Here is a 23,795-nt window from a genome sequence, read left to right on the forward strand (position 1 = left end):
TCCTGCAGTCTTCGTAATATAGTCAGTGTGAGAAGAAGTTGATAATCCCAGGTGCTTTTGATAGTATTTTAGTTAGCAATTTCGGTGTTTGCCGTATAGGAAGAATTCATATTACTAGGCCTAGACTTCTCTAATAAATTATTTTTATAGATTTAGAAAAGTCTGAATTTGTGGCACAGTTTTGACTGTCTACTGAAAAAGAATGAAAAGTCAAAAATAACCCCTATTTTGATTGGATTATTAGTAATTTTGGCATTTATCACTTTTGAAAAATAACTGTAGTCTTGTTTTTTCAGGGTAATCACTTTGATCAGTATGAAGAAGGACATTTGGAAATTGAACAAGCATCACTTGACAAGCCTATAGAATCGGTAAGATGATCAGTGCTTAATTTTGGGTCATAGGTAGTGTTCGTGTGACACTTGATGTGAATGAATTGAAACTTAAGAATAATTTACAGTACAGTTTAGAACTGTTTTCTTGCATGCCCCACAATAATCAAATAGAGTTTGGGATGTTATCTAATATTTAATATTTTGGGAAATCAGTCTGAAAAATCTAGAAACAATTTAGAATTTGATGGAAAAATATCATTTTGGCCCATACTGATATTCTGTTAAGGATAGCAAGTTAAAGTTTAGTGTTTTTGTAAATTGAATAAAGGAGTAAAATGTATTTTGATCCTTTAAAAGCTTCACCTTTCTTGGGCAACACAATCACGTGTGAAATGTTCCATTAGGAATAGTTAAGGACTAAGATATTTACCAGACACTTGAGAAAAATGACAAATTGGTAGCTTAAGTAGAAGTCTGGTTTTTGTGAAAAGCTGATTCTTTCTATCTCTTTACATGGCTTAGTTTTGGATGTTGATATAAAGTAATAGAACAAGGAGATTTATTTTCTTGACTTAATTTTTTTAAAAAATCTTAATTTTTGAACATTATTTTCATTTTGAAAAGCCCTTTATTTTTAAATTACACAGTTCATTGTTAAAATGTCTAAACTTGTCAGTATTGTCAGTATTTAATATATTTGTGCTTAAGTGTACATATTTTAATAAGGATTTCAGTGAGTTACTGGTAAACTTGAGCAAAAATGATCAAAGAGGAAATCTTAATCTTTATAGCAGTCAAGACCTCTCCCTTTTCCTTTTAAGAAACACTAGCTTATCCTCCCTCAGGTAAATAAGGCAGTTTAGAGAGCACAGATATTTTAACTTTAGCTTTTATTTTCAAAAATGTAACATAGTAAAGGATCAACATATATTTATGTTCCTAATTAGGTTGGTGTTGTGTGTGTGTTTGTGTGTGTGTTTAGATGTTTACGGAAATTTACACAACTTGGGGTGTTCGACATTTTTCTTCCACAGCAGTTGGCCCATATTAGCTAAGCAGCCATGATCTGGTTTGTATTGCACGGTCTGCCTTTTTTTAATTTCTTCTCTAGGGTTTCTTTCTCCCCCACCTCCCCTTCTTATTTCTGTTCTTCTGGTCCAGTGAACACTGCATATAGTACCTTCTGTCTTAATGTGCTGGCATGATGCTAGACTTAGGCATGGCAGTAATTGATGACGCATGTGATAATGCTGCAGAGGGAGAATTCATATCTGATATTGTGCTGAAAGCCCAGTCTTGTGTTTGATTTGAGGATAAAATGCCAAGTCCACATTGCTAAGTTAAAAATCACTGAAGTTTGTGCCTTGTTCTTTATCATCTTGGGAATTATTACAAGGCAGAATTTTATAATGAAGTCTGTAAGCTAGCTAGATTAGTATTTTGTACTTGAAAAATAATTTAATTTTTCCATTTTATTTAAATGTTTCTTTGGGTCATAGTTTAAGAACAGATAGCTATCAGAAGCGAGACCCAAGTACCATATCTACAAGGTACATGACTAATAAATAAGCTATAGTTCCGTGGGTACTCTGACTCAACAGTAGTAGGAAATTTAATTAGACTAAATAATTTGCATTATTACTATACTCAATAAAGATTTTTTAAAAACTCTAAAATTTAACATTTCTAAAGCATTTTAGGGCTACATTTTAAAGTTTTTGGAAAATTCTTTCCTTTGGCGTGTGAGGCTAATGCTGTTTTTCTTCTCACACTGTCCAGGATTTTTTCCAGCACTTGTCATAGGAAGAATGCTATCAGAAGACAGTCTGACTGAGTAATCATTGTTGGATAATCTCAAAGAGTAGGAGTGGAACTGATATATGCTCTATTTATTGAGTAGTATTATCTTCTCCACTTAAAATAATGAATGGTATAGTACTCTGACTGGAAATTTAATTTTTTTTAATAAGTAAGTGTATGTTCAGAGATGTATATTAACAAATTATACTTCTAATGAAAATTTACTCCTGAAACAGATAAATATTACTGATGTGGTAGTTTAGGTGGGAGGAGGAGGAGCTTCAGAGTCTACATTGTGTTAGATAGAAATGGGGACACACAACAGGAGGGATTTTATTTCTCTTACCAAATCACTTGGGGACAAATTGAAAGTTTTTAAAGAAAGGTTTTGAAGAAATTTTTGCTAAAACAATTGACATGGAAGTTGATAGTGTGGTATCAATTCCCCTCTCCCCCTCCCACCCCCTTCAAAAGGAAGTGCCCTATCACCTAAGGAATGCCCACCAAATAAGTAGATTTTAGTTATATGGCTGGCTGGCTATATTGAACTCTCTTGTTCTTAGGGGGAAATGGCATTGCTTCTTACACATAGAAGAGTCTCTGCTGAATTAAAATCTTTCTCTGCAGCAATATCTATTGAGAGGTGCTGACTGTTTTGCTACAGCATGCAACTCAAAAGTGGCTGGAAATATGCAGCTTTGGGAGTCTACAGATCATTGCAGGAGCTAAAGGTCTAGTCATTTTTTTTTTTTTAAAACAAAGGTAATCTGCAGCAGCTGGTAACCGTGGAAGTCTCTGCACAGGTTTGTGCCAAGAAATATGCCTGTGTGAAGGGTTATTGTGAGTATAGGATTAAGGTCTTTTCCTTTGGTAATAGGGTAAATTTGTTGCAAACTGGCAAGATGGGGAATGAAATACAAAGACTTAATGCATTATGCTTTTAGTAAACTTCTGAAGCCTAGATTTGTTAGTTTGATGATACAGGTATTTCCCTTTCAATCAGGAAGTGTGGAAAACACCTCAAAATCCAGCATTTGTGAAGTATTTTATAATCTTTGTTGAAGTTTTATTTCCCCTGCTTTATTTCAACCAACCAGATATCTTTCAATGAAATTTTTGGTTAGGAATAAAACTTTGTTCTAAGAAAATTATGAAAGAATTACCAGACAACTTGATTATCTGAATTACAGGGAAGATAGAAAGTATTAATGTTTTACCTTTATTACAAAACTTTTTAGGACTTGAATTTTAAGTTATTGCTTAAAAATTATTAAGTCCCAGCCATTACAGTTATATTCTCTACATTCTTAATAAGGATAAAATACTTAGAAAACAAAACTTAATCTAAAGCCATAGCTCAGTCTAGAATTCCACCATAGTTCCAAGAACTGGTTGGTGTGATTTAGGATATATGGTTTTTTATGACCTTTGTCATAGATTATGAGAAATAAGATGAGGGCATGATTATAAGCTATACAGAGGCAAAATACCTGCGTCATAGTAAAATATGTTGTCACAGTTGCAGTTGGAAGTAGAACTGCCATCAGCCATTAGTTTGTCTTTGTTTTACCTGATAAAAATCCCGTCTTTATAGTTCTTAGGTTGATGGAGCAGTTTTAAAAAATTAATGTAAGTTTTCAAACTCCAGTTGCTGATGTTTACTTTGCTCATGTAGAGATTTAGAAGTATATGTATAATTGAGTTTTGTCATGTTGCATATCTGTTTAGATCTGTGGACTCCACTAGTTCCAAACTGTAACTATAAGACTGCTGATTTGACATTTAGCAGTGACCATATGTGGACTGCACTATAAATAATGTGCTTCTTGGAGCTGAATGGTGTAGCATTACTATATGGCTTTTCTCTCTAGTCTTCATTGTGTCATCTGTAGTGAGCTATAGAATTTTTGTTTCGGGAATTTTTATAACTTGTTGTTTGCATGGGTTCACCTAGTAGCATTTGGTTTTTGCTTATAGAGTCTTTTAATACACAATCAGCAAAGCTTACAATCCACTCAAGAGACTTACCATTTTTGTCACTGTTGAAAATGGGCTAAATGGTGTAAATTGAATGTGGCTGTCAACTAAAAGAAAATTCAGTGTGGAGTTAATATTCATCCAGTCACTGACATAATTGTGGTATAGTTTTCTCTTGAGACATGATATTTTATTTCCTGCTATAAAAACTGGAATCAGCCTCTTAAGATAAAGTAAATTTTTATCTGTGTTTTGGCAAGGTCCCATTTTACAGATTGGTGGTGCTGTTGCCAAAATGGTCCTTGTTACTATGATGGAATATAGCTTTATGGAGCAGAGACAATTTCTTGGGAAAATTTTCTACTTGGTAGTTAATAAATACAAGTGTTGAGGAATGACTGAAACAATAATGAGGTTTTTGTTTTGTTTTTTCTGGTGTTGTGTTTCAGCATGTTGATAGTTAATAATACATCTTGCCTTCAGAGATCTTCCCATTTAAAAATTATATTCTCCTTTCTTACACATATAATAGAAGGGAACAAAGGTTAAAAATACAGCATTTTAGTTATATATTTAGAAATGGAAACAAAAAAAGGCCAACTGAAGTAATAGGTGTAAAAAAGTTTGGGTTTTCAGTTCAGTTTCATGGTTTGACCAGAATTAAGAAATTTATCTCTAACCAAAGAAAATGCCCCACTGCTACCGTTTTGGTGTTGAGTAGAGAGAGAACAAATAGCTTGTGGGAACTCTATGATAAGTGGAAAACCAGTTTTTTTTGCCTGCTTGGGCAAAGCTCAGTTGCTTTATCAGTTAATTTAAAATTACTATTTGCCTTGGGGCGTCTGGCTGGCTCAGTTGTTAGAACGTGCAGCTCTTGATATTGGGGTCATAAGCTTGAGCCCTACATTGGGGGCAGAGTTTACTTAAATAGGTAGGTAAGTAGGTAGGTAGGTAGGTATTTTCCTGCAGTTCTTCCATGTGCATTTAATTTATAAACAGCCTGTCATTGTCATGCCTGTTGTTAATTATAAACCAGACAGTGTTAAAAAAGAAAAAAATTTCTATTACTTATTTTTGGTTCTATGACATTATAAATAAACCTCAAATTATATATTTTATTTTAAAATAAAAAACTGAAAGATTTTTTAGTCACTACTATGGTGACTGAAATAGTAAAATGTTACTACTTTAGAAGTAATTTTAGTGCTCATTGCCCTTGTTATGTCTAGATTACCTATTTGGGCTTTAAATTACTTACTCCAGTTTATTGTTTTAAATAACATCCATGGGAATAATTAGCAAAATCACAACTCCAGACAGAGAGAGGAGATTACTATTTTCACAGGCATATGAGGGGGTCCGTTGTTCTTTCACAGTGAATGTTCAATGAACATTTTGATCATTTCAGAGATAAGCAAGTCTGCTTTGTTCTACTTTGTTATGAGGTATTTTGGTGTGTCTTCCTTGTGTTGTCCATCATCTCTAAGCCTATTGGATTTTTGACGAGTGTTTATAAAACTTTTTTTCTTTTTTTGGTAGGAAAAGGGACCATACTGAATACTAGCCCTTTCTGCAGAGTCACAGAGCTGCCTTTTTTCCTCCAAAAGCAGGTAGTCTGGAATGATAGGAAAGGTCCACATTTTCTGTATTAGTCATTCACTTAATCTAGGAGGTTGGTAAGGGGAAGAGGTTCTGGGAGAGGTATGTCCATTGTTTCTGTTGCCTTTGTTGTAATCATAAGGACATAGAGTGGCATGGTAATAATTTTAATACAGACCCTGACATCATGTTCCTTACTCATACTTAGGAATATAAATTTAATTAAAGAACAGTTTTCACCTAAAGTTTGAGAAATGCCACTATAATTTTGAATCAATAGCTTTTTTTTTTTTTTTTTTGAGGTGACAGCCATCTTGAGTGGTTTTGTAAAAGTGGTGCTAATGTGTATAATCCTAAAGTTTTCTTTTTTCTTCCTCTCCTTTTAACATTTGCTTTTCCTTTCACTGTTGTCAGTCACAACACGCTGCTCTTGAATCTCTCAGCTGGTCTTGACTCGTGAATTTACTTAATGCTTTCACTCTTCTTTAGTAAATACATTAATTGCAAGCAGTGAATTGAAAACAAGACAAAAAAAAAAAAACGACCATTAGTGATTGGACAGTTTCTTACTTTGTGTTACATTTAACTGTTCTTTTGACAGCCCAGTTTTTAAAGCCAGGTTCGTATGGAAATGCTTTCACTCCACTTGCACTGCTTTTGGAATAGCATACTGCTTCATCTGTCTGTTTATTTTAGTGCATTCATAATATAACACAGTCAGCATAATGTCTCATCTCCACTTAGCCAAAGATTGAGTTTTTTTAAATAAAAAAAGGGGGCAGCAATTTTTGTCAGCATGGTTTAAGACCCTAAATCTCTGTGCCCAGTATAGTTACAACATTAGCTTATGAAAAGATTAAACAATAATTTAGTCAACTACATAATCTTAGAGTCATTCTGCTATCCTTGTCCTTTCCATGGTTATTCACTTGTAGGAGTTATGATATAAAATAAGGATTTTATGTACAGGTAAGTTTGTATTTATAGTAGTATAATAAAGACCTCTTCATCATTTTCTGCTGACATTACTTATATTAAGACTAACTATTTTTTTAAGTTTATGTGGTGTCTAGTAATCTGGAAGTCATCACTTGAGATTACACATAACCATGGCATGTTCAGATTCTTTTAGTTTCTGGCAAAAACTAATTTCTAGTGACCTTTTTGTTCACCATATTGATTTTGTATCTATATGTTTAAAACAATAATATCTTGTTTTAGAAACAAATTTTCTTTTTTTTTTTGAAACAAACTTTCCATTATCATTTGCCTTGTTTTTTATTTTTAAAGAAGTACCCTGCCTGATCGTTGAAATAATCAGTTGCTCAGCCGAATTTTCCCATTTGCAGTTTGCATGTCATAAACTTGTGGAAGGAAATTGTCCACCCTCCCTCCACTTAAACAGAATATTGGGGAGCCTTAATCTTCCTCTTCTAGTTTATTGTCTGAAAAGATTAACAGTAAAATACTTTTTTTCTTCTATAATTCTAAAGAGCATTTTATCATGGAATATGGAGCTAGAAGATAAAAAGCAGTTTAACAGAGATGTTTGATTTTAAATCAGCCATTTATGGCGTTAGCTTTATAGATTGATTCAGGAAATAGATTATTTTCAAATGGTGATACCAGGTTAGTACTATAAATTACATTTTAATGCATATGGAACACTTTTGTGTTTATTTTAAAATGTTTCCCTTTCAATGAGTTTAGCAGCATTTTATCTGATGTAGTTAGTGGTTATTTTAGTTTTGTCTCCATACTTCACAATATTTGTAAAAAGCAAATGGGACAAAGGTATGCAGAGGTTTCTAAGATCCTGAACCCTCACACAGAAGCTGACATTAATTGTTGTTTCTGGTGTCTTTTCATACAATTTACATTGAAATACCTTTTCTGACGTGCTCCTAGGAAGATGAGACATTATGTATATTGGTTTTTTCCCCCTACATGCACTAATGGTTCTTTACTGTTAACTTATTGCTAGGCCTGTTTCATTCTAACATTTTAGCATTTTTGTTAGATTACATGTTGAAATGCATCACTCAGTCTGTGCTTGAGCTCATTTTATTTTTCTGTTTAATCAGTTTAATTTCTTGTTTTACTAACCTCACTGTTTTTTCAGTTTAATATTGGCTGCATGCTAGTTAAATATTTATATTTTTATATATATATTAAAAAAACCAATCAAGTCTAGCCTGGATTTTGCTCTGATTGTGTTTTCATTTCTAGTGGTGGGGCAGTCTTACACTTACAACTTACTTTGTATCATGAAAGCCTGACACATAAACAAAATAACTAAACACAGTGTAGATTTTCTTTAAAAAAAAAATTCTTAAAGTGGTGCTGTCTAGGTGGTGGATATGATTGTATAAGTACCTTGATTTTATGCTTTTTAATGTTAGTTTTAAACTTCATAAATGTATTCTTCCCCTTTTCCCCTTCCCTTTTTTCTCCTTTTTAAAGTGTTATGTACAAAAGTTGCCCAGCACACCATCAGAAAGGACCCTTACCTCTATGTTCTTCCCATATAAAATACTGGCCAGCATTTCTTTTTACATTAATGCCCCTTTTATTGGGCACATTTACCCTATTATTAGCATCTTTTTGCATGCATATATGTAGAATTATCTCTTGCTCATCACCTGTTTAAATGTCACTAGGAAGGGAAGAATATATTATTGGAATATTTTTGGTTTGTCTCTCTGTTCTGTCTGTCAGGATAATATTGGACATCGCTTACTCCAGAAACATGGGTGGAAGCTGGGCCAGGGATTGGGAAAATCTCTTCAGGGTAAGTTTTTTAAATGTACGAAAAGAAAGAAAGAAAGAAAACAATGTTTTTTATTTGATCTTATGCCTGAATATATTTATTGTCTTTTTTTTTTTTTTAAGTGTTTGGGCTTTTCCCCCCTGCCTTTTCTCCCCTAGAACAGTCTATATTTTTCCTATAACTGTATTTTAAATTCCTATTAAGCTAATAGTTTGTAAGAGTAAGCTGCTGTGTCATGAATACTTTCAGGTCAAAAACATTGTGTATGTATGGCTCGACTGGTTTTAAATTTTTTTGGTGGGGGTGGTAGGTGGGTGGAGTAAAAGAAACACACAGTCTCAGAGTGTGCTTCCTTTGTGTCATTTAGTGATATTGTATTGTGGCTTCAGTATTATAAAGAAAGCCATTCAACAGCGGAATTTAAGTTTTGCCTTTCCAAATTCTCCCTGAAGCTGGTGATTGCCCTGGATCTTTTTCTCTGCAATTGGAATCCATGTAGTAGTAGAGAGAAGAATTAACCCACATGAAACATAAAATGGAAGCAGAAGTTTGTTTCCTGTGGCTCTCTGAGCAGAGGTCCATTTCTCAGGTTCAGAGCAGGCTCTGGAAAGTATATGGCTTAAAGTTTCCATTGCATTTATTTTTTCTTTTAACTATAGTAATCATTTGGATAAAAACAAAATACTAACATTTCTGCTTTTGAGTTCTTGTTAGTTGGAAACCAACTCCATTCACATTTTAGCTCCCTCATATTCACAAGCTACTGTTCATTCTTTGCAGATGTGAACATTACCTCAGAAATGACGGGAATCACTGCACTTCTACTTCTGGTCATGGGGGGGTGTCTCATTGTATAAAGGGATCTTTGGGAAGAGGTGTACTTTTATTGACTTATTCTTTGAATTTTGGAAATAGATTTTCACAGTTTGAATGGGAAGTCTAATCAGTTCAGGTGTGTGTGTTAAGGTACACAGGACAGGGCATAAAGCAGGATGTTCAAGTCTTTAAAACCTTTGCTTTTTTTTTTTTTTTAAGGTTTTATTTATTTGAGAGAGAGCAGGGGTGGGAGGGAGGAGCAGAGGGAGAGGGAAAAGCAGACTCCATACTGAGCATGGAGCCCAATGAGGGGCTCGATCTCACAACCCTGAGATCATGACCTGAGCTGAAACCAAGTCGGACGCTCAACTGACTGAGCCACCCAGGCGCCCCTAAAACCTTGGCTTTTTAAATTACAATTCTACAAGTTCTATTCAAATTAGTATTTATTACTAAGCACTAATGTAATCTATTTTGGGGTGGAGATAGAAAGATTTGATTACCATTAAACTTGTTTTCTCAGTGGCACAAGAACTCATTGCAGTTGATACAAAGAATATAATTAAGAGCAATTTGTGTGGCAGAGACCATGGATTTGTAAGAGTCCAGAAGAGAGGGTAATCAGGACTGAAAGGATAGAATTTGTCCCAGTGGTTTACATAGTTGTAAGTGTAGGGTTGAGTTGAATGGAGGTGATTGCTCGGAGGAAGATCTGAAGACTGGATTTGATCTTTCCCTACGATTTTTACATTCCTATTCAGAGATTCCCAGGAGCATTGTTGATCATTACTTTTTGTTCAGGCACACAAGGGAGTAGAATTTGGGGGCGTTTCATAGGGGCTAGCAAATCTGTTTGAATCCCAGCATTTTTCATTTGAAGCATCAGAGACTTTAAAGTACACCTAGCAGAGGAAAAGAGAGTGAGAGAGAGTGATTTTAAGAAAGTAGAGGTAATTGAATACTCACTTGTTTTTCAGTGATAAAAAATTTTAATTTTTACTTTAAGAATACTCTAGGAATTCCTGGGTGGCTCAGTCGGTTGGGTGTCTGCCTTCCTCTCAAGTCGTGATCCCAGGATCCTGGGATCAGGCTCCCAACTCATTGGGGAGTCTGCTTCTCCTTCTCCCTCTGCCATTCCCCCTGCTTGTGCTCTCTGGCTCTATCAAATAAATAAATAAAATCTTAAAGAAAAAAAAGAATACTTTAGAATTTTGGTTGTGCTTTGAACTTTGAACTCCTTGAAAAGAGGAGGTCTTCCTCATATTTTAACTCCGTATCCATGGTTGCAGGCATGGAGTAAGCATTCAATAAATCATAAGACCATTATTCATCCGAATTACAAGGGGAATTTGAAGCCCATCTCTTTTTTTCAATTGTGGTAAAAAACACATAACATAAAATTACCATCTTAACCTTTTTTTTTCCATCTTAACCATTTTATTATTATTATTTTTTTAAAGATTTTATTTATTTATTTGAGAGGGGGAGAGAGAGAGCACGTGAGTGAGCAAGAGCACAAGAGCAGGGGGAGGGAGAAGGCAGGGATCCCGATGCAGGCCTGATCCCAGGACGGTGAGATCATGACCTGAGCTGAAGGCAGCCGCTTAACCAAATGAGACACCCAGGCACCCTTCATCTTAACCATTTTAAAGTGTACAGTTCAGTAGTGTTCACTAAATTCACAATTATTGTGCAAAGCCCATATGTTTTGAATGGCTGGTATAGTATATTTACCCTTGAGAAGAACGGAATCTTATTCTATTGCCAACATTAAAGGCCAAGTTTAATTGTCTTGTAAATGGATCTTTATTTTTTTAGTGTCAGATTCAACAGTGTGCATACTTCTCTTGCATAGTTGTTTTTATAATACCCACATGACCTAGAATGTAGCCACATTTATGGCATGAGGTAATTCATGACAGATTTTTTTTTTCATTGTACCAAACCTTTGCTACAGATAACCGCTGAAGAAAGCCCTATCAATTTAGTGAAAATGATAATGCCTTTTTAGTATTGCATAGACTAGTGTCTGCATGTAATTTCTGGGCTCAAAGCTTTGTAAATTCTATCCATTCTCCTTTTTATTTGATTTTAGGGCACTAACATCTTTAATATAACCATCCACTAAAATTTAAACCTGATCTCTTCAGGATATTTTGTTAACATTTAAAAATTATTTCAACCAGGGGCGCCTGGGTGGCTCAGTCGGGTTAAGTGTCTGCCTTCGGCTCAATTCATGATCTCAGGGTCCTGGGATGGAGCCCTACTCTGGTTCCCTGCACAGCAGGGAGTCTGCATCCCCCTCTTCCCCTGCCTTTTCACCCTACTCCTTCTCTCTTTCTCTCTCAAATAAATAAAATCTTTTTAAAAATAAAAATTATTTATTATTCATCCAAGGTTTTTACAGAGTGTCAGTCCTTGGAGGCTACAGTGCAAATACCTTGTCACTGGATAGATTGGGGAATAGGGTACACTGACTCTAGAATGAGATTACCTATGGTAGGATAGAAAAAGACTTGTTGAAAATATAGGTTGACAAGGTGTCTGAAGAGAACAACACAGAGAAAGGCCTGTTGATGAGAAGTATTATGGACAATTGCTTATTGTAGAGACAGAGGATGTATTTAATCTGGAATAAAGCAGCAATGAATGATAGTTGTATTTTGTGGCAGTTGGACTGGATTTGTTTCTTGAAATTGTTGTATAACCTTCTGGCAGCTTTAAAATGGAATGGAATGTAGCTCAAAATCTTTATTTTATTTATTTATTTATTTATTTATTTATTTATTTATTTATTTATTTTTTAAAGATTTTATTTATTTATTTGACAGAGATAGAGACAGCCAGCGAGAGAGGGAACACAAGCAGGGGGAGCAGGAGAGGAAGAAGCAGGCTCATAGCGGAGGAGCCTGATGTGGGGCTCGATCCCACAACGCCGGGATCACACCCTGAGCCGAAGGCAGACGCTTAACCGCTGTGCCACCGAGGCGCCCCTCAAAATCTTTATTTTGCTGTGAAATGTTTAGTCAGTAGGTGTAGCCCAGAAGTGGGGTACCTAACTTCCTTTGTTACATTATCTAGATGCTTTCTGAAGATTTGGCTGATTTTCTTTTTTTAATCATAAGCAAAAATTCAGTCCCTGGGAAAAATGGATGGGGTCTGATATTGTTTCATACCTCACTCACCCTGTCTAGAATGTTCAATCAATACCAGACAACCAACACATACTTACTGAGCTAATAATGCATCCTAGCTATACTGGCTGTAAATAGCATAAGCCAGGGACAGAGTAGTTAAGAAATTGTTCCTGTTCCCCGAGTCTTGCTCTTTTAAACTACTGTGTGGATCTTTGAAGGTTTCTTGAGTTTTATACTTCTATGTACTCTTTCCATGCTAGAATTAAGTATGTGATCAATCTGAATATTTAATTGACAAATCATTCCAAGTTCCTTGAGCGTTGGGAATCTTGTCTAGTTTTGTGTAAAAGTACTTGGTGTAGGATGTGAAGACAGTGTGAGCAGCATTTAGAAATATAAGATACAGGTTTGAGTTTGGCTCTGCCACTTTAAGTAAAGGGACAAGTTACCATCCCTGAGTTATTTTTTCAGTCCAATAAGTGGGGATTACAATTTTTGCTCATTTATTCACAGTTATGGGGTGAAGTAAATGAATATAAATGATGAAATCACTTTATAGAAACTATAATGCTATGTAAATACTGATTGCTATTAACACCTCTATTGTGTGGGGCGCCTGGGTGGCTCAGTGGTTAAGCGTCTGCCTTCGGTTCAGGGCGTGATCCCGGCATTCTGGGATCAAGCCCTGCATTAGGCTCCTCCTCTGGGAGCCTGCTGCTTCCTCTCCCACTCCCCCTGCTTGTGTTCCCTCTCTCTCTAGCTGTCTCTCTCTCTGTCAAATAAATAAATAAAATCTTTAAAAAAAAGAAAAAAATAACACCTCTATTGTGTATATTTAGATGTTTTAACTGATTTGGAGATAATTCATCTGTAGGTCTTTTCTCTTCCCTTTTTTTTTTTTTTAAGACTTTATTTTTAAGTAATCCGTACAGACCCATTTTGGGGCTCAAACTCAACCCGAGATCAAGAATTGCACACTCACTGACTGAGCCAGCCAGGTGCCCCCATCTTTAGGTCTTAATCAGAAACCTAAATATCATTTAAAAAAAAAATAGAGAAACACTCTCATGCTAGTCTGTATTTCTCGGAATTTACAGTATAGTAGCTATAATGTGCTCAGTATGTGCTAGATAATTGACTTCCGGATCTGTATTTTTAATGGTGTGTGCCTTTTAGGGTCCCTAAACCCCTAATTTTGGTGTCTGTTTCAGTAATTCTGAGGTCATTAGTTATTGCCACTTCTGAGCCTAGCCCCAATCACTAAACAGTGGCATTGGGAAAACTGGATAGCCACTCAGAAAAAAGAAGTTGGATCCTCACTCTGCTACCTTACCCCGACATATATTCCGGATGGATAAGATCATAAGGGTGTGCACTGGGATAATTATTATTTTATTGTATTCTATTTATTTTTAAAGATTTTATTTATTTCAGAGAGAGCACAAGCAGGGACGGAGGGGCAGAGGGAGAGGGAGAGGGAGAAGCAGACTCCCCGCTGACAGGAAGTCTGACTCGGGGCTCAATCCCAGGACCCTGGGATCATGATCTGAATTGAAGGCAGATGTTTAACTGAGCCACCCAGGTGCCCTGATAATTATTATTTTAAAAATAATTTTAGAGGGGTACCTGGGTGGCTCAGTCAGTAGAGTATGCGACTCTTGATCTTGGGGTCATGAGTTCAAGCCTCAGGTTGGGCCTACAGCTACTTTAAAAAAATAATAATGTTGGAATGAGGAAATTTTTAAGTTTAGATGAGATCGGGCATCTCATCGGGTGGTACGGCTGTAGACTTGTTCTTATCTAAGTTTACCCCCAAACCCAGAAGCCATTAAAATAAGGATACATTTTACTATATTTCATTGTAAATCAAAAAGAAAAAACAAACTGGGGGAAATATTCGCAGTATCTCATTATAGACAAAGGACAAATTTCCTTCATGTGTTTATCTGTTACGTGAAGACTTACAGCCTAAAGAGGAAAGGGGAAATGATAGGGACCTTGTTTATTAAAAGTAATGCAAATGATCTTTGTGTGAAAATACTCTCAGTTCTTTTCATAAGAGAAATACACATTTTAAAAACCATAAGGTACAGTTTTTCACTTTTGCATTGGAAAGGTTAAAAAAAATTAGCCTGGTCATATTTTGGGAAAACAGGTATTTACATCATAGCCAGTGAAAATATAAATTGGTAAACCACTGCAGAAAACAGTGTGAATTACTTCATGATTAAAATGCATGTATCCTGAGGCGCCTGGGTGCCTCAGTCGGTTGGACATCTGGCTTTTGATTTCAGCTCAGGTCGTGATCTCAGGGTCATGGGATCAAGCCCTGCATTGGGGGGGGGGGTCCATGCTCAGCGGGAAGTCTGCTTGGGGTTCTCTGTCTTCCTCTCCCTCTGCCTCTTCCCCCTCAAATAAATAAATAAATCTTTTAAAATAAAATGCATGTGTTCTTGGGGTCAGCAATCCTAATTTTCTGTTCTTCACTTACTCTTTGAAATGTACAAAATAATGTATGATTGAGGTTATTATATCATGTTATTTTGTGGTAACAAAAGATTAGAAACAGTCCACTGTATTTCATTGACCCCAAGGTAAAATTAAATGCATCTTGTTAATGGCATTTGTAGTTATAATTGGCAGCTCTTAATTTCTTTCAGGCATATAAAATATTGTGTTTTGTGGTTAATGGCATTTTGGATTAGAAGAAATGGAATACTAAAATTGTATACAGGGAAACCATGCTGCTTTAAAAGGATTGAAGTAGTTTAGTATGTATTTGGTATATGTAGAACAGTTTCCAAGGTACATTAAGTAGAAACAATGTACAGAACAGTGTGTGGTATATATTAAACTTCCATTTGTGTTAAATTACATACATAGATACACACACACACACACACACTGATAGAACTACATCTCCTGCTTAAAATCAATATTTTGTTCCCCCAAATCAGACCACCTACCTGTGTGAAGACCTTAGGTACCTATTTACCATTATTTAAAATGAGTTACCTGTCAACCCCAAAACCCCCAGCCAATTTTCAAAATATAGCTGTACATTTGTGAAATAAAATATTGCTGTGGGGACACTTGGGTGGGTCAGTCAGTTAAGCGTCTGCCTTCGGCTCAGGTCAAGATCCCAGGGTCCTGGGATAGAGCCTTGCATCGGGTTTCCTGCTCAGCAGAGAGCCTGCTTCTCCCTCACCTGCTGCGCCTTCTGCTTGTGCATGCACACGCGTGCATGCACTCTCTCTGTCACAAATTAATACATAAAAATGTTATTAAAATATATATAAATATATATAATATATATATAATTTAAAAAATTGCTAAGATACAAAGTGCTTAAACATTTCTTCCTTATTGCCAAATGATTAATATGTTTGTTTAGTAACGTGTCTGTCCCTTTTGTTGATACTTAAGAAGCTTTTCCAAAGTTCTACTAGTGTATGTGGAATGTATTTGTAGATTTCTCGCATATCTTTTTCTTAAAAATGCTGAATTAGATTTTTGAGAATGAAATATAAACATTTTACTATATAAAATCATTGGCTGAATAATATTGTGTTGAGAGCCATGAACTGAGGCATTCTACTATGAAACCTTAAACAGGTACCTTCTGTGAGGTATACCTGTATATTTATGTTTATATTTTCTCTTTTTTTTTAAGATTTTATTTATTTATGATAGAGAGCAAGAGCGAGAGATTGAGAGAATGAGTGGGCGGAGGGGCAGAGAGAGAAACAGACTCAGACGCTTAATCCACTGAGCCACCCAGGTGCCCGTATGTTTGTATTTTCTTGACTATGCAGAGAAAAATCCTTGTAAAGGCAGGCTCTGAAGGGAAACTGAGTTGCTTTTTATTGTGTTCTTTTAAAATTTGATGTAATATACTTACATTGCTATTTAAAAATATATAAGTTGGTTGGGGCGCCTGGGTGGCACAGCGGTTGAGCATCTGCCTTCGGCTCAGGGCGTGATCCTGGCGTTGTGGGATCGAGCCCCACATCAGGCTCCTCTGCTGTGAGCCTGCTTCTTCCTCTCCCACTCCCCGTGCTTGTGTTCCTTCTCTCGCTGGCTGTCTCTATCTCTGTCAAATAAATAAATAAATAAATAAAATCTTTAAAAAATATATATATATATAAGTTGGGGCACCTGGGTAGCTCAGTTGGCTAAGTGTTCAACCCTTGATCTGAGCCCAGGTCTTGATCTCAGGGTTGTGAGTTCAAGCCCCACATTGGGCTGCACTGTGGGCATGGAGCCTACTTTAAAAATGTATATGTAGAGAAAATTACTTTGAAAAAGAGTAGGAAAAATCAGAGCAGAGTAGTAGAGTAGGGTGTGTTTCTTTGTTTTTATGTATATGTTCCTTCCCCCCCCCCCCCACCATGCTCTAGTTTCAGTTAGCAAATAAATGGTGAATAGTTGGGTAGGGCCTGCGTTAGCTAGTAATAGCAGTGTTCTTACTACATTTTATGATTGAAGGAAAACTAGACTTGGATTTATTACAACAGAATAGAAATATGTAGTGCTACATTTTAGACTTACTGGTGCGCCTGGGTGGATGAGTCAGTTAAGCATCAGACTCTTGATTTCAGCTCAGGTCATGATCTCAGGGTTGTAAAATCGAGCCCAGCATTGGGCTCTGTGCTGGGCATGGAGCCTGCTTAAGACCCTCCCTCCCTTAAAAAAAAAAAAGAAAAAATAGACTTTATTGTTAAACTAGAATGTTGATCTTTAAAACTTCACTGACTTCCTGAGAAAAATCATTCTTTGGTTGAGAAAAATAAGCTCCCCCCCCCTTTTTTTTAAGATTTTTTTTTTTTTTTAAGCAATCTCTATACCCAGTGTGGGGCTCAAACTCAACAACCCTGAAATCGGGGGTTTCATGCTCTACTGACTGAGCCAACCAGGCATCCCAATAAGCTTTCCTTTAATATTACAATGAGAAAGATAAATTTGTGGATAGGGTCTTTGTAAAATCTCAGTTGTTGTCCTTTTATATTACTTTCCCTTTTAAATTTATTTTCCTTTGGGAAAAGGAAATTACACTTAGTACATATTACATGCCAAACATTGATTTAGAATCTAAATGTTTTGTAAATGTTCCACTTAATGAAATAGTATTATCATTTCATAAATGAAGGAACAGTTTGGACAGGTTCTAATCTAAATGTTCCACTTAATGAAATAGTATTAGTATAATCATTTCATAAATGAAGGAACAATTTTGGACAGGTCTGTAGCTACTGAGTCTCTGCCATTCAAGTATAAGCATGACTTTGAAGTCAGTGTTCCTGTATGTATACCTTTGCTCTTCTCAGAAAAAGCTGGTAACTGGAAATAAGAGTAGTTGGGGAAGGGCAGACATGTAGCTCTCCCAGCACGAAGGTATGGATTGTCAGAACGGCTTAGTTATACTTGAACCTGGTCTAGCTGAAGGAGCCTATAGTTGAATTACCTCTTTCCCTGCTAATTAAATGATCTTTGCAGTCTTTACACAGTTGCCAGCAGCAAGCATAATTTTAGTAATTCATGTATCAAATTTGGTAAGGTACACATTGTGTAGAACCTATGACCATCTGAATGGGATTTTGTTAATATGAACAAGAGGAAGCCCATTTAGTAAATAAAATTAGAATTGGCAGTCTGCAGTAAGAGGTCCGGGCTTTAGGGTTAGATTAAAAAGAAAGAGGGATTGGGGGAGAGGAGAAGGGGAAACGGTGAACTCAAATTCTGTATGGACTACTTGTTTCTTAGTATAGAGATCATCAAATTGAAAGGCTACATCAAGACATTAAGTATATGTTAAATTTGTGGCAAAATAACCAGAGAAGAAGTGGCAAATTTTTCAAAAGACAATTTGGAACAGTTAAATATAGAAAGCTCTTTTATCATTCTAGTACTTTCTTTTTTTTTCCTTAAGTGAATCTGGGTAAACTTTTATTATTTATATATCTTTTTGGAAGATTTTGTTAAGTAATCTCTCCACCTAACCTGGGACTTAAATTCATAACCCTGAGACCAAGAATTGTATGCTCTTCTGACTGATCCACCCAGCCCCCCCCCCACTTTTTTTACTAAGAAAACAGAGAGAACTAGTCATAGAAGCAGATTGGACTTTATCAAGGTAGATTACTTTTTTTTCCTTTTTTTAAAATCTAAAGACTTTATTTATTTGACAGAGAGAGGGAGAGAGAGAGGACAAGCGGGGAATGCTAAGGAGAGGGAGAGGGAGAAGCAGGCTCCCAGTGAGCAAGGAGCCTGATGCAGGGCTCGGTCCCAGTATCCTGGGATCATAACCTGGGCCAAAGTCAGCCTGAGCCACCCAGGCGCGCCAAGGTAGATTATTTTTAAGGAGGCACTGGTGAAGAATTACATGGAGTCATTTGCACATTTATTGAATATTTATTTTAAAGAGACCATTACGAAGAGTATACATAATATTATAAGATAGTACACTTACTCATAGAGTTTGCTGTTCATTTTAGGAGTTATGGGGGGGAAATCTTAGGGTAAATGCTGTAAGTGCTCAGAAGAAGGAATGACTAGGGAAAACTTCACAGTGAAGTCTTAAGGAGGGAGGAATGGATATTACCAAAGACAGGAGATACTGATACATACAAGGTGATTACTCCATGGCTGGCTGGAGTAGGGAATGCCCGTAGACCTTTCATACTGTTTTTATTTATTTATTTATTTATTTTTCTTTTCTTTCTTTTTTTTTTTTTTTACATTTATTTAAATTCAGTTAACATGTAGTTTCAGAGGTAGTTGTTTCAGAGGTAGTTTCAGAGGTAGAGTTGTTATTCATCAGTTGCGTATAACACCCAGTGCTCATTGCATCATGTGCCCTCCTTAAGGCCCATCACCCAGTTACCCCACCCCACCCCTTTCATACTATTTTTAGAAGAACCTCTACAAATATTTTTTTTTAATGTTGGACTTTAATATATGAAAGGTGGGGTGGGGGTTGGTTGATGACACAGTTGTTTTGGTTGAAGCAGAGTTCTAGGTCTCCAAGAGCAGTTTGGAAACCATAGTAGAAGGCAGTGATGGGAATTTGGTTTGAGTAGGCACAAACCAAATACTTATTGAGTGTTTACTGTGTGCTTAGCACTTAAATAATTAATTCTTACAACAAGACTGTGAGATAATTGCTGTTATTCTCATTTTGCAGAAGAAACTGAGACTTAGAGAAGCTTACTAAGTTGCCCAAGAATTAGCAACCAGTAAATGATGGTATCGGAATTCAAACATCGGTTTTTTGCATTTCAAAACTATGCTTTTAACTACCCACACTGTATGCAGAAGGATTTAATACTGCTCCAAGTTAGAACTTTATTTTGTAAGCCAGAGGCAGTTTTTGTTCAGAGGAGAGACTTTTATAGCAAAAAGATATTAAAGATAATTTTATCTAAAATTCATTTTACAGATGGAGAAATTTAAGTTTAGGTTTTCAGAATGTCTTTGTGATAGTGCTGAAACCCAGCCCCACATTCTCTGATTTGTGATCTATTGTTCTTTCCAATACACCACCCAGGACATCTGTGGTAGAAGTTTAATACTAGTATGATCAAAGTATGTCTGAAGGTGAATGGAAGACTGTTTAGAAAGTTGTCTGGGTATGAGTTGATGAGGACTTAGAATAGAATGATGGCAATGGAAATGGAAAACAAGATATAGATATGAAGGATGATTAAACAAATCAACCAAGAAGCACAGTATATGATTAGTTCATGCATATGTCTGACGGGCAAGCTCTTGTTCACTGGGTTTAGTGTTAATCCTTTATAATAGCCACTAGCATTTATTAAGTGTTCAGTGAGTTCTTGCATATGGATTATGTAATTTAAATCCTCTTTCAGGTAGATATCATTCCTGTTTTTTAGATGAGGAAATTGATATTATGAGCAGTGCTTTGCCCAAGACCTTCTAGCAAATAAGTGGTAGAATAGTGGTGCCAAAACTATGCTTTTAATCAAGATGCTGTAGTGTACCTACAGTCTGTGTGGTGGCTCACTTCTCTGTTCTGGAAAGATGGTGGTGGTGAGAAATACAATATTACAGAATTGAAATAGTTATTCTGGCCAAAAAAAATTAGAGATAGCTGTGTATGTGATTTTTTTCTTAAGGCTCTTAAAGTGGTTATATATATTCTTCATGATTAACATAAATTTGTGTAAAGTCACTAGAAACTTAAGGCTAGATTGAGTGGTAAGAACTTTGGCCGTATTTTTAGGGATGATTGGTAATTGGTCTCTGGGGAGCCACCCAGGCGCCCCATCCCTTTTTATTTCTTGTATTTTATATTTCTCTTTGCTCTCACTTTAAATTTTTTTAAAGATTTATTTTATTTTTTTTAAGATTTTATTTATTTATGTGACAGAGAGACAGCCAGCGAGAGAGGGAACACAGCAGGAGAGTGAGAGAGGAAGAAGCAGGCTCCCAGCGGAGGAGCCCGATGTGGGACTCGATCCCGGAACGCCAGGATCACGCCCTGAGCCGAAGGCAGACGCTTTAACGACTGCGCTACCCAGGCACCCTAAAGATTTATTTTATTTGAGAGAGAGAACAAGAGCACTGCAGAGGGTGAGGGAGAAGCAGGCTCCCTGCTCAGCAGGGAGCCCAATGTGGGGCTTAATTCTAGGACCCTGGGATCATGACCTGAGCCACCCAGGCGCCTTTTTTTTAAGGTTTATTTTTTAGAGCGATTGAGAGAGAGCCCACGGTGGGGGGGGGGGCAGAGGAGAGGGAGAGAGAGGATCTCAAGCAGACTTCCCCTGAGCGCCAAGCCCCACATGAGACCTGAGCCAGGGTCAGGAGTCAGAAGCTCCTGAGCCACCCAGGCACCCCAGAGCTTCCGAATTTTTTAAAAGGAACCAGAAATCTAGAATTTTTTGGTGAATTTCCTACTTGATAAAGATTGGCTCAAAGTTCAAAATAATTTGGTATAAACAGAACATATGGAAGACCTAAATTTGACCCACTTTAGTTTACCACTTTATGATCTCATTTGAAATTTGACCTGGGTTTAAATTTGAGCTCTGTAACTAATAAGCAGTGTTTCCTTGCTGTACCCTCAGTATACCTATATTCTAAAAAGATTTGAAGGTCTAGGGAATTGAACATGATGGTATATAAGTTTTATACCTGTATTCAATCCCATTTTCCTCCTCAATATGTAGACTGGGAGATAATGCCACTTATTAGATTGAAAAACTTAAGTATTGGGGTGCCTGGGTGGCTCAGTCGTTGGGCGTCTGCCTTCGGCTCAGCTCATGATCCCAGTGCCCTGGGATCGAGCCCCGCATCGGGCTCCCTGCTCTACTGGGAGCCTGCTTCTTCCTCTCCCACTCCCCCTGCTTGTGTTCCCTCTCTCGCTGGCTGTTTCTGCCAAATAAATAAAATAAAATCTTAAAAAAATAAAGATTTGAAAAACCCTTAAATATTGTTCATGGTCGGACTGCTAAGCCTGAGAGCTGTGTTTATAAATGCACAAGTCTTTTGACCTTTACTCCAGTACTTTTTCCATTAAATTTAATGGTTTCAGACTTTAATGAGCTGCAGAATCACCTTAGGTGCTTGTTAAAAATGTAGATTTCCAACCAGCACAACTCAGCGGGTCTGGAGTGGGGTTCAGGAAATTACATTTTTTTTTTTGTTGTTTTTTATTTTTTAAAGTAGGCCTAATGCCCAGTGTGGAACCCAACACAGGGCTTGAACTCAAAACTGTGAGATCAAGATCTTAGCCAAGATCAAGAATCGGACACTTAACCAACTGAGCCACCCAAGTGCCCCAGGATATTACATTTTAAACAGGCTCCCCCAAAGAATTTGCTCTGGGCCATGTGAATAAAATAGGCTTCTGAGAAGATTACCTTCACTACAGCAAGTAGGGTAGACAGTTGGTTCTTCTACTCATCGAAAATGTATTAGTGATTTGGGGTCTGAATTAGTGTAATGCTGTTTATTTTTCCTAGTAGTCTCATCCTTAGCCTGATTTACATTGTTTACTACCGTATTACGGACTTCTTGCCCTAGGTTAATTTGCGTGATTTTTTTTAAAATTGCATTATTAAAATGAAACTGGTTTATGTAGAAACTGGATTTCTTACTTAGGCAAGAAAGCGAGTGTCCAGGAAACTTTTTTTTTTTTTTTAAAGATTTTTTTATTTTATTTTATTTTATTTTATTTTTTTTTTAAAGATTTTATTTATTTATTCGACAAAGATAGAGACAGCCAGTGAGAGAGAGAACACAAGCTGGGGGAGTGGGAGAGGAAGAAGCAGGCTCATAACGGAGGAGCCTGATGTGGGGCTCGATCCCACAACGCCGGGATCACGCCCTGAGCCGAAGGCAGACGCTTAACCGCTGTGCCACCCAGGCGCCCCTAAAGATTTATTTATTTTAGAGAGAGCATGTGGGGGGAATGGGGTAAAGGAGAGAGAGTCTCAAGCCGCCTTGGCGCTGAGCATGGAGCCCAACTGGGGACTTGATCTCAGGACCCTGAGATCACAACCTAGCTGAGACCAAAAGTCTGACGCTTAATGGACTGTACCACCCAGGCGCCCCTCCAAGAAACTTTTTAAATGAGCAATATAGAGTATATAGTGATCGTGATTTCTCTTTTTTTTTTTTTTTTAAGATTTTATTTATTTATTTGACAGAGAGAGACAGCCAGCGAGAGAGGGAACACAAGCAGGGGGAGTGGGAGAGGAAGAAGCAGGCTCCCAGTGGAGCAGGGAGCCCGATGCGGGGCTCGATCCCAGGACTCCGGGATCACACCCTGAGCCGAAGGCAGAGGCTTAACGACTGAGCCACCCAGGCACCCCGATAGTGATTTCTTGTAAGTAGAATAGTCCAGTCAGGTAGAAATAGTGAAAAAATTAAAACATTTGATGAATAGGAACTAAGAAGAGACAAAATCACTTTCAAAGCTGTACAGAATCGTAGATTTTTAGAACTGTTAAAAAAAAAGAAGAAGAAAAAGAAAAGAGAAATTCTAGGGATTACCTAGAATCTCTGGACTCTTAGCAGAGACTCCGAAGGAAATCGGGGATTTTGAGTAATTTCAGTCTACTTGAAATTCTGAATTTATTCTTATATTCCATGTGGACTTCACCTATTACAAATTTGACATACTGTGGATTAGTATCTTGCTATTCAGTACACATACATAGCTGCTCTTGGCTTCTAGGTGACAATAATAGTAAAATAGTAAACATCTTGACAATGTTTAACTTATTCAATTTTGGTTAGGCTTTAGCCTAAAATATGTTTATATATTTTCTTAGATGATTTGAACTGTGTATTTAGTTTGGAGAAAGTTTTGCTAAAGTTATGTTTGTTTTGTTT

At 36.7% G+C, this 23,795-nt stretch overlaps 1 protein-coding gene across 5 annotated transcripts in view; it reads left to right on the forward strand.

Moving 5' to 3' along the window:
• The window catches only part of GPATCH8 (G-patch domain containing 8), a 107,987-nt gene that overhangs the window by 27,186 nt on the left and 57,006 nt on the right, over nt 1–23,795 (forward strand). For 2 of the 5 annotated variants that reach the window (XM_044389195.3, XM_057317785.1), the window contains exons 1-4: nt 291–371; nt 1,370–1,404; nt 6,313–6,330; nt 8,430–8,502. Coding sequence is in view for 1 of the 5 variants with exons in the window: in XM_026512658.4 (XP_026368443.2) it covers nt 297–371; nt 8,430–8,502 (148 nt within the window). In the remaining 4 variants the exon portion in view is untranslated. Of the gene's footprint in view, nt 1–290; nt 372–1,369; nt 1,405–6,312; nt 6,331–8,429; nt 8,503–23,795 lie in introns of those variants that run through there. The other 3 variants (XM_057317786.1, XM_026512658.4, XM_044389196.3) reach the window with 3 other exon arrangements.

Source organism: Ursus arctos, unplaced genomic scaffold (genome assembly GCF_023065955.2).
Source record: "Ursus arctos isolate Adak ecotype North America unplaced genomic scaffold, UrsArc2.0 scaffold_24, whole genome shotgun sequence".
NCBI lineage: Eukaryota > Metazoa > Chordata > Mammalia > Carnivora > Ursidae > Ursus > Ursus arctos.